The sequence below is a fragment of the Lithobates pipiens genome, unplaced genomic scaffold, assembly GCF_037356315.1.
Source record: "Lithobates pipiens isolate NorthernLeopardFrog02 unplaced genomic scaffold, aLitPip1_a1.2 Scaffold_18, whole genome shotgun sequence".
Lineage (NCBI taxonomy): Eukaryota > Metazoa > Chordata > Amphibia > Anura > Ranidae > Lithobates > Lithobates pipiens.
This window is the reverse complement of record NW_027507758.1, coordinates 488,633,335-488,647,009: the sequence shown is the minus strand read 5'-3', so window position 1 is coordinate 488,647,009 and position 13,675 is coordinate 488,633,335. Positions and strand designations below refer to the sequence as shown.

At 44.0% G+C, this 13,675-nt stretch overlaps 1 protein-coding gene across 1 annotated transcript in view; it reads left to right on the top strand.

Moving 5' to 3' along the window:
• The window catches only part of DNER (delta/notch like EGF repeat containing), a 354,000-nt gene that overhangs the window by 314,316 nt on the left and 26,009 nt on the right, over positions 1 to 13,675 (top strand). Inside the window, exon 9 of the mRNA XM_077488540.1 lies at positions 5,076 to 5,198. Within this exon, the coding sequence (XP_077344666.1) occupies positions 5,076 to 5,198 (123 nt within the window). The remainder of the gene's footprint in view (positions 1 to 5,075; positions 5,199 to 13,675) is intronic.

Below are 13,675 nucleotides of genomic sequence, written 5' to 3'. Positions count from 1 at the left end.
TAGGGAAATTGATCAGTCATAATACTACAAATTTCATCCACAAGGTGTGAGCCTATCATTACAAAGTAAAGTAAACAAAAAACATAGGGAATATAACTACACTAAGTAAAACACACTACATTCGTTAAAACAATGCAAAAAAGTGTAGAATGTCAAATACAGATTAACTAGAAGGTGGAAGCTTTTCCCAAGAAAAGGCAGGCAGAGGACAAAGAACTAGGCAGCAGCATTCATTGTGGTTTCTCTGCAGCTGATCCTTCTCCATTACTGCCTTACCATGCCTTATTATGCACTGTGTATCTTTGTGGAGACAGCCATCTTGGTAGAGACATGGCTTTTCTTCTTCAAACTAGAGCCTCCAGCAAGGAAAACAATGAGCAGTGCTATAGTGACATCACCAAATCTCATGAGACCAGCCATTAGACACAGCAGTGATTTATTCTGGCCATCCAGGGATTGAGGTTTGGCTGGTTCAGCAAGGACCAGCTAAATTTTGATCCGTGTATGGTAAGGGTGGTTGTACAGAAGTCAATCTATTGATCAACTTCTATACAACTGCCTTGTTGGAAAATGTCCTGCTTAGTGAGAAGGATTTCCCCATACACCTAAATGTGTGTTTGGGGGAATTGGGTCATTTTTGTTTGTTCAACCCACTATCTGAATAAAAAAATGAATCATCTATGGACTGCCTTAGATGATCTTACGCAGATGACATACAGCTATAAGGTGCCTAGCCATGCTCACATACCAAGAAGTGCATTGCTATCTAGGAAAATTTTCATGCTTAAGTTCAGGTCCACAGCGTATACTTTGTGTTTTAGACCCCTTTCACACTGGGGCGTTTTTCAGGTGTGTTTCAGGCGCTTTAGCGTTAAAAAAAAGCGCTTGAAAGAACCCTCATCTGCAATCCCAGTGTGAAAGCCCAAGTGCTTTAGGAGCCCTTTCACACTGCCAGCACCCGAAAAATGCGGGTAAACTAGCGGCGTTTTACCCGCGTTTTTCAAGTGCTGGCTGGGCTCTTTTAACCCCTGCTAGTGGCCAAATAAAGGGTTAAAAGTGCCCAGGCATTTTGCATGCGTTTCCCATTGATTTCAGTGGGAAGGGGCGCTTTCGGAGCGATGTATTCACCACTCCAAAAGCATTGCAAAGAAGCTGCTTGCAGGACTTTTTTTGACGCCCTGCCAGCACAGCGCCTCAGTGTGAAAGCACTCGGGCTTTCACATTGGGATTGCAGATGAGGCTTCTTTCAGGCGCTTTACAGGCACTTTTTTTTAACGCTATTCAGCAATCCAAATGTTGACATAAAAATTTACTTTTCAACCTGTAAGCACTGCCTATCCTTTAGCAATCACTTTTAACAACTTCAATCACTGTGTGCCTTTTTAGATCCCATTCACACCTGAGCGTTTTGTAGCTTGACGCCTGAAGCTACAAAACGCTGGAGGGGAAAAAATCCATTATTCTCAATGGAGATGGTTCACATCTCCACTCCAAGTCGCCTGAAGCCCTACGCCTGAAGCTCAAACAAGTTCCGGACCCTTTTTTGTCGCGCGAATCGGGCTGATTTGGGCGTTTTTCTTCTTTTAACATTGGTGACCTTTTGCCCTGCACAAATTCGCAGCAAAACGCGGTAAAAACCGCTGCGAATCGCGGTAAAAAACACTGCAAAAACGCTACGCTCAGGTGTGAATGCAGCCTCAGAGTCCATTCACACAGGAGCAACTTTGGATCCGACTTGAAGTCGCCCCAAGTTGCCTCAAGTCACGCAACATGATAAAATCAATGTAAGTGAATGAGAGCCGTCTTAGGCCGCGTACACACGGGCGGACTGTTCGCCCAACTTAGTCCGCTGAACAGTGTTTCAGCGGACAGTCTGCTCGTGTGTGGGCTTCAGCGGACAGTTTCAGCAGACAGTCTGACGAACAAAGTTTTTCGGAATTTCCGTAAGACAGTCCGCTGAAACTTGGTTTCAGCGGACAGTCCGCTCGTGTGTAGGCTTGTTCGACAAACTAAGTTTCGCGCATGCTCAGAAAGGATTTACACGGCGAAGGTTGCATTGCAGTGTATTGGACGTCGAATTTCTCGTCCCGTCGTACGTGCCGTTCACGTCATCGCGCACGCTTTCAGCGGACTGTTCGTTCATCGTGTGTGGTCAAGTCCGTTCATGCAAATTTTGAGCGGACTGTTTGTCGGATTGTTTGACGAACAAAGTTGGGCGAACAGTCCGCCCGTGTGTACGCGGCCTTAATGTACACTACTGAAGTTGCTCCGACTTCAGAAAAGGTTCCTGTACGACTTCAATCCGACTTCTAGGTGACTTGTACCCATTGATTTCAATAGAAGTTGCCTCCAAGTCGGATCCCCTGTCTTAACTGAAGCAACTTTCCAGGAAGTAAAAATAATTTTCTAGGCAAACCCCTCCCTCCCACACAGCTGATTATTATGTGATTGGCCACTGGTAAAGTCCCCTGTCCTGGAAGCAACTTCAAGTTGCCTTGTAAGTTGCCTCAAGTCGTGCTGTGATTCATACTCAAGTCGTGTCCAAGTTGCCTCCCAAAGTCTCTCTCAAAGTCGTGTTGCCCCTGTGTGAATGGACCCTTAGTGCCTCACCTGATGCTTTATGTGGTACATGAATGAGTATACATCTCAGGTTATATTGCGCCAAGCAAGGAATCATGATATCACATGTAGGACATTTCCTCTAGTAAGAGTGTTTCTAGTGGGAGGGAGAGGAGGGGTATTCCAATAATGGACAGATTAGGACAGTTTTTTTTTATGCTGATGTTGCGGTTGGACCAATGCAGAGGGCAGCCAGATGTAACACTGAGGTTCCAGTGGCAAGTTCTCTGGATTTGTTGATCATATTCAAAAGTCATGGCAATTTTGTGGCACAACATGGAAGTTGGTCTTGGGAGATTCTTCTAAAGGCTCGTACACACAATCCAATTGTTGCCATGGGATTGTGTGATGACAGACTGTTGGCCTAAAATCATGAGCATTAGTATGCTCCTTCAGACAATTGTCTAACTTTCGGACAATAAATGTTGGATGGCAAGCTAGTATGTTTTTGGCGGACAACTGTCAGATTTTCGTATCGTCTGTACACAAGTCCGTCTCACAAAAGTCCAAAAGTACCAACATGAATGCTTGGAATCAATGCTCACCAAACACAACATTAGCAGAAGGTGCCCTAAGGGTGGAGCTCAAGAGCTGAAATTAAACGTAGTATATCACTATGTTTGTGTTGGCCGAAATTGTGTGTCGTTAGTATGCAAGACAAGATCCAGGCACACGCCCTTTTGACAAAAGTCTGATGCTCTGTTGACCAACAATCTGATCATGTGTACCAGGCTTAAGGCTCGGTTCACACTGGTGTGACATAGGCTCCGATTTGTGAGAGAACAAGTCTCCTGACATGTTAAATTAAATGTTTCCTTATGAGAGCTGTCTTAACTGATCCGACACAAGTCGCTTCGACTTTTGAAAAGGTTTCCACACTATTTTGATCCAACTTTGATAAAACTTAAATTGCACAGAGTGTAAAATGTCACAACAAAGTCATATCAGACCTGGTTCACACTGGTACGACATACGCTCGTACTTTGGGAGCTCATGTCGCATGACATGTGGTGGTTTCCTTTGAGAGCCATCTTAACTGGTCTGAGACTAGTAGGTCTGACTTTAAAAAAGGTTCCTGCACTACTTTGGTCCAACTTTGGTCCGTTTTCAGCCCATTGAATATCATTGAAGTTGGATCAAAGTTGGATCCTTGTCCTAACCCTCTGCCTTCCGACATGGTGATTACAGCAGCAGGAAAAGGAGTTTATGTCATACTGGGATTATTTTGATTGGTCAAAGGACAAGTCAGACTATCTGAAAGTTGGAGCAAAATCGTATCCAGTTAATTCAAGTCGGATGGAAGTAGGACCGATGTTGCAGGCCAAAGTCAGATAGACAATAGTCATGTAATACCAGTGTGAACCCCACTCAAAGTCATATTCCAAAATTGCACTGGAAGTCATGTGACTTTAATGTCAGAGCAGTGTGAACCTAGGCTAAATGTGTTTTTACCAACTTAGGCTCCATTCACACTTGTGCAACTTGTCATGCATCTTTGGACATCAAAGTTGCATTCCCTATGTTTTCCAATGATAACCATTCATATATGCACGACTTAAAGTTGCAGCAACTTCAAAGTAGTTCATGCACTACAGTGCCTTGAAAATGTATTCATACCCCTTGAAATTTTCCACATTTTGTCATGTTACAAACAAAAACTTAAATGTATTTTATTGGGATTTTATCTGATAGACCAACACAAAGTGGCACATAATTGTAAGTGAAAGGAAAATAATGAATGGTTTTCAATTTTTTTTTACAAATAAATATGTGAAAAATGTAACAGTTTTTTTCATTTTTGATTTTCTAGTGCATTCCGGTGCGTTTTGAATGTGTTTTACCACGTTCCAGTATGGTACAGGAAAAATGCAGCATGTTCTACTTTTTTTTCTGGAACTGGAATGCTCTGGAAATGATCGCACTGGTGTGAACAATGCCGCTGGAAACCATATAACGTACTTTCCATTTTTTTGATGCAGAAGAAAATGCACTGGACTGCATGTGGTGTTAACTGGCCTTTAGTCCATTAGGCTGTATTAGCTCTTAATCAATTAGGTGCAGAGTAGATACAATTTTTTTTTTAATTTCTCTGCACACAATTGGATGTTCATGGTAAGCTCAGAGTTACACAGGTTGTATGTGAATAATGTACTTTTTTTGTGAATTACCTCAATTCTGTGAGGCCAGGACGATGACAGACCATTGGCTGTCAGCCTTCAGGTGACCTTTGACCTTCTGATTGTCTCAGCATGGCAGCTTCCATATTTTCTATTCCCAAGGGTTCCTTTTAAGTTCTGTTCCATTTGCTAATTATGTCTCTTTGAAGTCTAATTGCTTCTTGCTGATGTGGGCTTAGATAAGAAATTCTTATTGTGTGTTATACTTTGTTCTGGTATAAAAACATATCAATGTCCACAAAATATGGAATTTGAATTTGAATGTCCTCCTTTTTATAGGATACCATGGCCTGTATTGTGAGGAGGAATACAACGAGTGTCTGTCAGCCCCGTGCCAGAATGGAGCAACTTGTAAGGACCTGGTTAATGAATATCAGTGTGTATGTGCACCTGAATATGAAGGTAAATTATGACTCCTTATCAACACTACTGTCTCACCAGATTTTTTACATCTTTCTTACACAGGTTAATCGGCATTGGTGTAGCATTTTTAACTTTAATTTCAGTTTAAATTTTGCAAGTAATCGTTTTGCCTAAAATGCTTGCTATTACCATCTTTCATTATCATTTTGAAAAGCCTCTCTTGTGTCCCTCTCGGATTCAGCTTGACTTTGGTAAGCTGGGTTCACATCTATGCGGTTGATGTGGTTTTCAGGTGCGTTTTGTGTTTTTGAATATGCAGTTTTTTTATGCATTTTGCATTTTTTTTACTCTTTAACAAACTGCGTATAGCTAGTTGATGAGGAGCAGACCGGGAAGTTGACCGCCATGTCCTTCAAAAACCAGTGAGTTATCATCAGCTGTCTGTGGGCATCCCCACTGACAGCTGAATGTAAATGCAAGCATTGACGGCAATAAAGGCCCTTCAGGTATGAATTTTAAGGGGGGAACTTCAGGCCAAAATTTTTTTTTAATGGCATTGGGTCCCTTCAAAATCCATACCAGACACTTATCCAAGCATGCAGCCTGGCAGGTCAGGAAAGGGAGGGGGATGAGCGAGCACCCCCCCCCCCCCCCTCTGAACCATTCCTGGCCACATGCCCTCAACATAGAAGGAATTCTTTGAGATGGGGGGGGGCTCTGCCCTCCCCATTTCAATGCAACCTGTCCCCATGTTAATAGGGACAAAGGCCTCTTCCGCACAGCCCTGGCTGTTTTTTGACAGTTTTTTTATTTTTTATTGCCGGTAAGTCTTGTTTTTACATTCAGCAGTCAGTGGGGAAGCCTGCTGACAGCTGATGGCTCATTGATTGTTAAGGATGCGGGGACCAGCGTCCTGGCCCTCTCCTAAACAACCAGCTATACACTGTTAGGTAAAGAGAAAAAAAAACGCATGTAAAAAAGGCCTGAAAAATGAAACACTTGCATTTTTGGTGCAAGTTCATTGAAGTCTATTTCGCAGAAAAAGGAATCTGCTGCGGGAAAAAAGTCCCTGACCCTTTCCAATGCATAGAAAAATGCATAGGTGATAACATATACCATAGGAAACCATGTTAAATGGACTTTAGTGCATTTCTGCAAACTGCAAAACGCCCTAAAAAAAATGCATAGGCCACTGACTTTGTTTGAGACAAATTTGCATGGGAAGCGATCCCCTACCTCACTCCCTTTCCAAAGTGTATTAATTCTTAGTGACTCCACCGGAAGGCTTCATTTTACTTTGGATCCGTAAATGCGAAGCCAACCTCAATAAAACCTTCTCGTGCTGAATGATTATCCAATTCGCTCTGAAGTCCTCCATATGCACCCACATTCAAGAGAGCAATTTCAAATTACTTACCAGATGGTACTGCACACCTTCAGTTGTATGCCAATAGTCCCCTGAAGCTTTGCATCGCTGTTGGAGGTGCCGGGAAAAACGGGGGACGATCCTCCATACTGTTTGGTTCTGTCCAAAATTGTATCATTTTCGGAAAGAAGTGCAGAGAGTTTCCCAAAAGTTTACAGACTATCCGGTTCCAAACGGTGCCTTTTTCCTTCTCCACTGTTCAGATATCCCTGTCAACGTTTACAAGAAGTCGGTCCTTCGTCATCTACTTGATGCCACCAAAGCCTGCATTGCGCAGAGATGGAGGGACCCAACCCCCCCCCCCCCATGCTCTATCTTGTTATGGCTCAATATAGTAAAGGACGTCAACAGGATGGAGGACCTGATACTGACTGCTCAGAATAAAAGAGAACAGTACTCCAAAACATGGCTCCATTGGAACATGTTTGTGTTCTCTGATGAAAGCATGGCTCTAATGGATAACTGTTCTTGAGACTGACCTTCACTTGGCCTTTCACTGGCTCTTCTCTTGCTGGCCCAGCAACTCCTCCCCCCCTTTTTTTTTGTTCCCTCCCCCTTCTTCCTTCCTACTCTTCTTACTCGCTCTTACTATCCCTGACCCTCTCTTGCTCTCTGTATAAAGCAAAAAAACGTTGTGTCCCACCTGCGCTGCGGTCACCATTGTGCAAGGGGGAGAGCCACTGGATGGGAAACCTCCCTATTACAATTATGGACTCCTGCAGGTCTTCCCTCCGGAAGTCTGTTGTTACTGTTGGTTGTCTTAAGGGAGATATTTCTCATGTTATGGCCCTCTGCTACCGTGGAGGGGAGCCTTTGATCCAGACTTTATGATCCCTTTCACCCTCTACATGATTTTTACTTATTTTCCGTATGACATATTGGTTGCAGAATATTGTATCTCTTTTCTACTTGATCTCCCTCTGTGATTTAATCTTGTTATTGACCATGTTTGTATGCGGTCTATGGGACACTTTGATCATTAAATTAAGAATTTGAAAAGGAAATGCATAGATGTGAACCTAGTCTAATTGGAACTTTGCCTGACTTCATGGGTAAGCAATTGCAACTGCTTATCCAATGTCTAACAATGCCTCCTTGGCCACTAAGCCACTCTTAGTTCCACTGACACTTGACACGTGATTGGAGCTTTCAGCAGATTCCTGTAGCAAGAATCTGTGGATTCCTAGATGCAGAGATACTTAAGTGAGTTCAATAAAAGACCACATAGAAGAGTTTTTTGCTAGAAGAAAAAATATATTTTAAGGAACAGTCAGCATGGATTATGTGTTGGTAGTGTCAATGGAAGAAAAAATGTCCCTGCATTGGTGGTTTCATGGAAAAGAAAAACTATCCCTACACCAATGGAAGAAACACCACTACAAAGCTTCACCTCCACCCCCAGTACAGAGCTCTTTGCTCACCCTCTCCTTCCTCACTATAAAGCCCCCCCCCCCCTTTGTAACAGAGCTTCCACTCCTCTCAGTACACAGAGTCCCCCCTTCTCCCTCTTCCAAGTACACAGAGCCCCCCCCCCCCCCCCCCAAGTACACACACTTTATCAGGAAGCTCACTAATCCATCTATTTCTCCATGCTTTATTTTCTTAAGAAATAACTTTGAAAAACATTAACTTCCTGGAATCCATCTGCCCTTAGCTCAGACATGTAGGCAGGAGGATGTGCTTAGTTGATTCTTAGTTCTTCCTCCAGAAGAAAGAGAAAAAAAATGCCCATGAAGATTCCTGGGATATATGGCATGATTTTGGTCTAGGCCAGAAACAAGAAAGCAATTGAAGAAATGTAGAAAAAGAACTGTTTAAAAAAAGGAAATATAATATACCTTCCTATATATTTACTCTAGCAGCATAAGGATTCAAAATAGTTAACATTTGATTAGGATAGTTTAGTTCTGCTTTAACATGATTGCTGTGTGTTAGTACATGAGCCTTAATATGCATTTCATTAAGACACCAAAACACACCAAAAATGGTACATGAACTATTTCTGGTAGAGCACCACAATGCATGCCCATTGCGCACATTAATGAGCACATTACTGCAATAGAGTGAATGGGCCATAAATGACAGCCAATCTTAGATTTATGTGATGACTCAGTAAATGTTCTTGTTTTTTTTTTATGTATTAAAATTTAAACACTTGAAACAGAATTTAAATGTACTGGCCAGATTAAATAATGATAAGAGAAACAACAAAGCAGGTTCCATGGTAGATCGACCCATCAATGATTAGTGAGCTGTGAGCAATTGCCTGGAGGAGTAGAGGCAGACTTCAGTCTTTCTTCCTGATAGATGGGGGCACTGACTGGTGACTGGCTCTATTGCCTGTCTTTGCATAGTAGAATGAAAAGCTTTCCTACTCATTAGAGATGTTTTTAATGCATTAGTTCACTGCTAGAGGGCAGTGTCTCACATGGAGATCAATCACACTGATCGGATGACAGTCTTATTAGCACAGTATTGACCACCGCTGGATGCTTGTTTTACTTTATTAGAAGAGAGCCTTGCTGTAGTCGTTAGCAGGAGCCGAAAGTGATTTTCAGTAACACATTGTTAAGTGATTGCTAAGAAGCAGTTGGGAAAAAAGTGGAGGTCAGAAAAAACACTCATATATTAAATAATGATTTAAATGATCTTGCCTATTATTTGTGGCCAGATGGCAGCAATGACTTTGCTGAGAGCAGATTTGACTTTTTTAATTTATCCCTTGAGAGTCTAATTAGTCTTAAATCCAATGTGTGCACTCAACATAAAAATGATGGAAGGATGACAGCTATTCATTGGCATTTTAAAAAGGGAAATCTTTGGCCCGTGTACACATTAAATTAGGGGGTCAGCAATCTATCAATTGCGAGCTACCAATCGATCATGGCCAGGTGACTGGTAAATCGCATCTTCAGCTTGTCGACCAGTCGTCCACAGAGCATCAAATACAGTGCAGTCCTATATAGGCAGTGGGACTATTTCTGTTGATGCAGCAGAACCGAAGCTGGCTGCTGAGGGAGCAGGTGATCGCATCAGCCAATACCTTTTCTGTAGTTGCGCCTGCAGTCCCAGGCGGAGTGATATTACCTTCACTCCGCCTCTTATCCTAGGTAGTAGAATCCAGAGCGGCGGCAGCAGTAGCTACAAGGCAGAAAGAAGAATAGCAGAAAGTAGACTCTCCTCTGTCCTGTCTTACACAAAATGAACTGGGCATAATAGCATAGGGGCTCAGGACGCTAAGGGCTTGTTTACAATTGTTGTTTGGCGGAAGCAAAACCACATAGTTGGGCTGTGTTTTTACCACCCCCATTTAGCTTTGTAGCCTCCAGAAGCCTAATAGTGACCTCCAGAGTCAGGGATAGCTGACATCATTCTATGTAAAGTGGGTTACAAGGCATGGTTAGTGTAATGCAAGGTAGATTAATGGGCGCCAGACACTTCTTGAATGCAAAGAGATTTATTTTCTCTGGAACTGTGGGAGAGAGGGTTTAGGGCCAGGACACCCTTTAGTAGTTGCAATGTTAATTGGCAGACTCTAAAGCCCCGTACACACGAGAGGACTTATGTCCGACAGACTTCTGAAGGAGTTCCGTCGGAGTTCTGCTGGAATTCCGACGGAGTTCTGACAGACTTTTCGGCCGAGCGGACTTGGCCACACACGATCACACTAAACTCCGACGGATTCGAACGTGATGACGTACGACTCGGCTCGAATAAGGAAGTTCATAGCCAGTAGCCAATAACTGCCCTAGCGTCGGTTTTAGTCCGTCGGAGTAGCATACACACGAGCGGAGTTTTCGAAGGGGACCGGGTCCGGCGGAGTTCCTTCGGGAAAATTTGAAGCATGTTCCATATTCTAAAGTCCTTCAGACTTTGGCGAGTCAAAAGTCCGTTGCAGCCCACACACGATCGGATAGTCTGACGGACTCAGTCCTTCGGACTTTGGATGTTGAAAAGTCCGCTCGTGTGTACGCGGCATAAGACTTCTATAGGTAGATAGCCATGCAGGGAAAGGCACTCAGCTGGACACCACATCTGCATGTGTAGACACGCTGTCTCCTATAGCAACAATCTTGAACAGTTTCTAACAAAGGTTATAATGGACTCTTTCACTTCCTCTACAATCTCCTATTGTAGATCTTCACTCTACTGAGCTCCCAGTCTTTCTCACTAGACTTGCTGATCCACTGCCACTAGATCTCCTGGGCTCTTCCAACCTTTTCTCTCGGTATCTTCCTCAAGCGTCACCCCCTCATTCCTGCTGGGTCCCAAACTTGGCATCCAAGATACTCCTCAAGCGTCACCCCACTGGCCTGCTCGGTCCCTGGCTTAGCACAAAAGACTGCTTTGCAAGAGTCACCTCCGCTGGCTGGGTCCCTGGCTTGGCACACCTGCTGAAGTTTCCCAATTCTTCACCGCCCCTGGTTGGTGAGAATACTGCTCTGGCACTTGCTTCAGCTACTCACAGTGGTCCCTGGTAACAAGGTGCATGGCCCCTTAGTGGTGACAGCCTCCCCTGTACCTCCGACCACGTCAGGTTCTCCGGCCGGCAGAACCGTCATTTCTGGTTGGACTGCAAGCTGCAACACCAACCCTATGCTGCTCTCTTGCTTCTGGATAGGCCCTCAGACAGCTTAGCAGCCAGATGTCCCTCAGGCTCTGGCCTAGCAGCCCGGGCAGCACAACACACATCCACCCAGACAGCCACCCAGGTGGCACAGAACCCTGATAACCTGACCTCACCCAAATAAATAGGTTCTCCTAGCAGGCCAAGGGACCCAAGAAGATCCCTACCCATTGGCTGAGATACCCAATCTATTCATAATCTGTCCTTACAATGCCCTTGTCTTATCTAATGCCACCAGATACCCGGGCATCTATTGACAGAAGAGAGAAGTGCAGCAATTCCAGAATTAGGGTGGAATCAATTTATCTCCTATCAATTGGCCAAAAAAACTATACCTGGCAGGTAAATTTACTAGCAATCCTGCCTAAACATCAGGGTGCTTCAGCTGCTGTGACTAGGGTTGTACAGATTATACAGATGGTATTATACACTTTGTCACACTTGGTGTGTGTAGTGTCTGTCAAGCGTTGCCCAAGTGAGTGAGGCCACTCGCAGGTGCAGTACAGTGACCAAGGGGTTAAATCAGACAGTGAGGATGCATTGTATTAACTCCCCACCACCTGCTTTAAACCCCTTGGTCTCACACAAGCATGCAGTTCCAGGGCACTTGCAGAGTGGCCCCATTTTTTTGAATGGGTCACACTTGACTGGCGGTAGTACCTGCTGAAAGTGACAGTGGAGTACAAAAATCAGAGTGTGTTTAACAGGTGATTAAGAGATGATATGTTGCCTTTTCACCACCTGAGTTATACTGAAAATTGCTGTGCAGTGCACTTGATTGCAGGCAATTATAGGTTTAAATCACGCGGCAGGGTGGATGGGGAATTGTGCCCAGTGATCTTTGACTTCTCCCATGATGTTCAGGTAGCTCTCTAAAAACTGACGTTTTTAGACGCTGGTTTCTAGCTATCAAGTTAAATCGTTCAGGAGAGGTTAAACAACGTTCTGTGTACATGAAGCCTAAGTTGCCTACCCCCATGTTAAAGAAAATATCTATAAAATGTTCTCCTTGTAATACTCTACTTCAGTCCAACTTAACTGTATAAACCCCTACAATTGGGAGGAGGCTGACCATAGCCAGACTTCTTCCAATCAGCTAACTGATAATGAACACCACATTCAGTAGGGACACTACCATGGTAGTAGTTGCCATTTTGGCACAAGTGGCATGGTATCAAAGTGAGTGGAGGGGAGCAGAAGGATTCAGTCCTTACATCAAACTCATACTTCTTTTCCATAGTAATTGCTTTGAGTATCAGAGAGGATGAGTGGTACTGACTCTGCTAGTGGATCTAGCTGATCTAGTCATTTTTGTATACATACAGCAGTACTAGTATGCTCATTACTGCAGGGACTGCCTGTTCATGTCTGGAAGTTGTGCCCAAAAAAAGCCTACAGGAGGCAAATGACTAGTCACAGCATTGCCTATGGTCACTCCATAGCCGATCTTTCCCTTTTACTAATGTAGCACCCTCCTAGGTAGGTGCTAGAAGAGAGTATAGTTGTTGGTCTTCCTGCTTACCAGGAAGATAGGTAAAACGTAGAGTGCCTTCTGCCTACCAGAGAGCCGGATCTATTGGTTAGGTCTGCTCATTGTGCTCAGGTGCAGCTCAGCTTGTTTGACTGTCCCTCACTGGTCCAATAGGGAGGCATATTGTACAGTGGGAAAGGACATGACAAGTGAGTGCACAGGCTTTGTTACAGTCCTGGCAATTGGCAGAGGAAAAGTGCTGCATTGCATGTTGGGATATGTTGGTATATAAGCCCAGGGTACATATGTTCAGGGTTAGCCTAGAAGTCTAAGCCCTTGTACACACGGTCGGACATTCTGACAACCAAATCCGTTGGATTTTGTCTGACAGATTTTGTCCGAAACTGTTGCATACACACGGTCGGATAAAGTTGTCGGAAAATCCGATTGTACATAACGTGATGACGTTATTTCGTTACGACGGGAATACGTTCAGGCTAGTAGCCAATAGCTTTGGTCTAGGAATTTGATCTGAGCATGCATGGCACTTTGTCCGTCGGAGTAGGCTACACATGATCGGAGTATGTCCGATCGGAGCATTTTGTCGGAAAATTTTACCGGCAAGTTGGAAAAGTTGGTCCGTCGGATATTCCGACGGAAACAGTCCGATGGAGACCACACACAGTCGGAATATCCGACAAAACGGTCCGAAAGGACACATTCCGTTGGAATCTCCGACCGTGTGTACAAGGGCTTAGAGTCTCTCACCCATATACTGCACCCACTCCTTATGGGAAGGAAAAGTCGACAGACTTCCAATACCTAAGTATCACTCTCCAAGCTTGAAAAAGGGCTCTAGTCACCGTAAGCTAATCCTTTAATATAAAGTTTGTACCAGTCACCTGGTAACCCTTCCGGCCTAGGCGTCTTGTTGGAGCGAGAGCTTAAAGCCTGTTCTATTTCAGGGATAGAAAGTGTTTAATCCAGTTGAA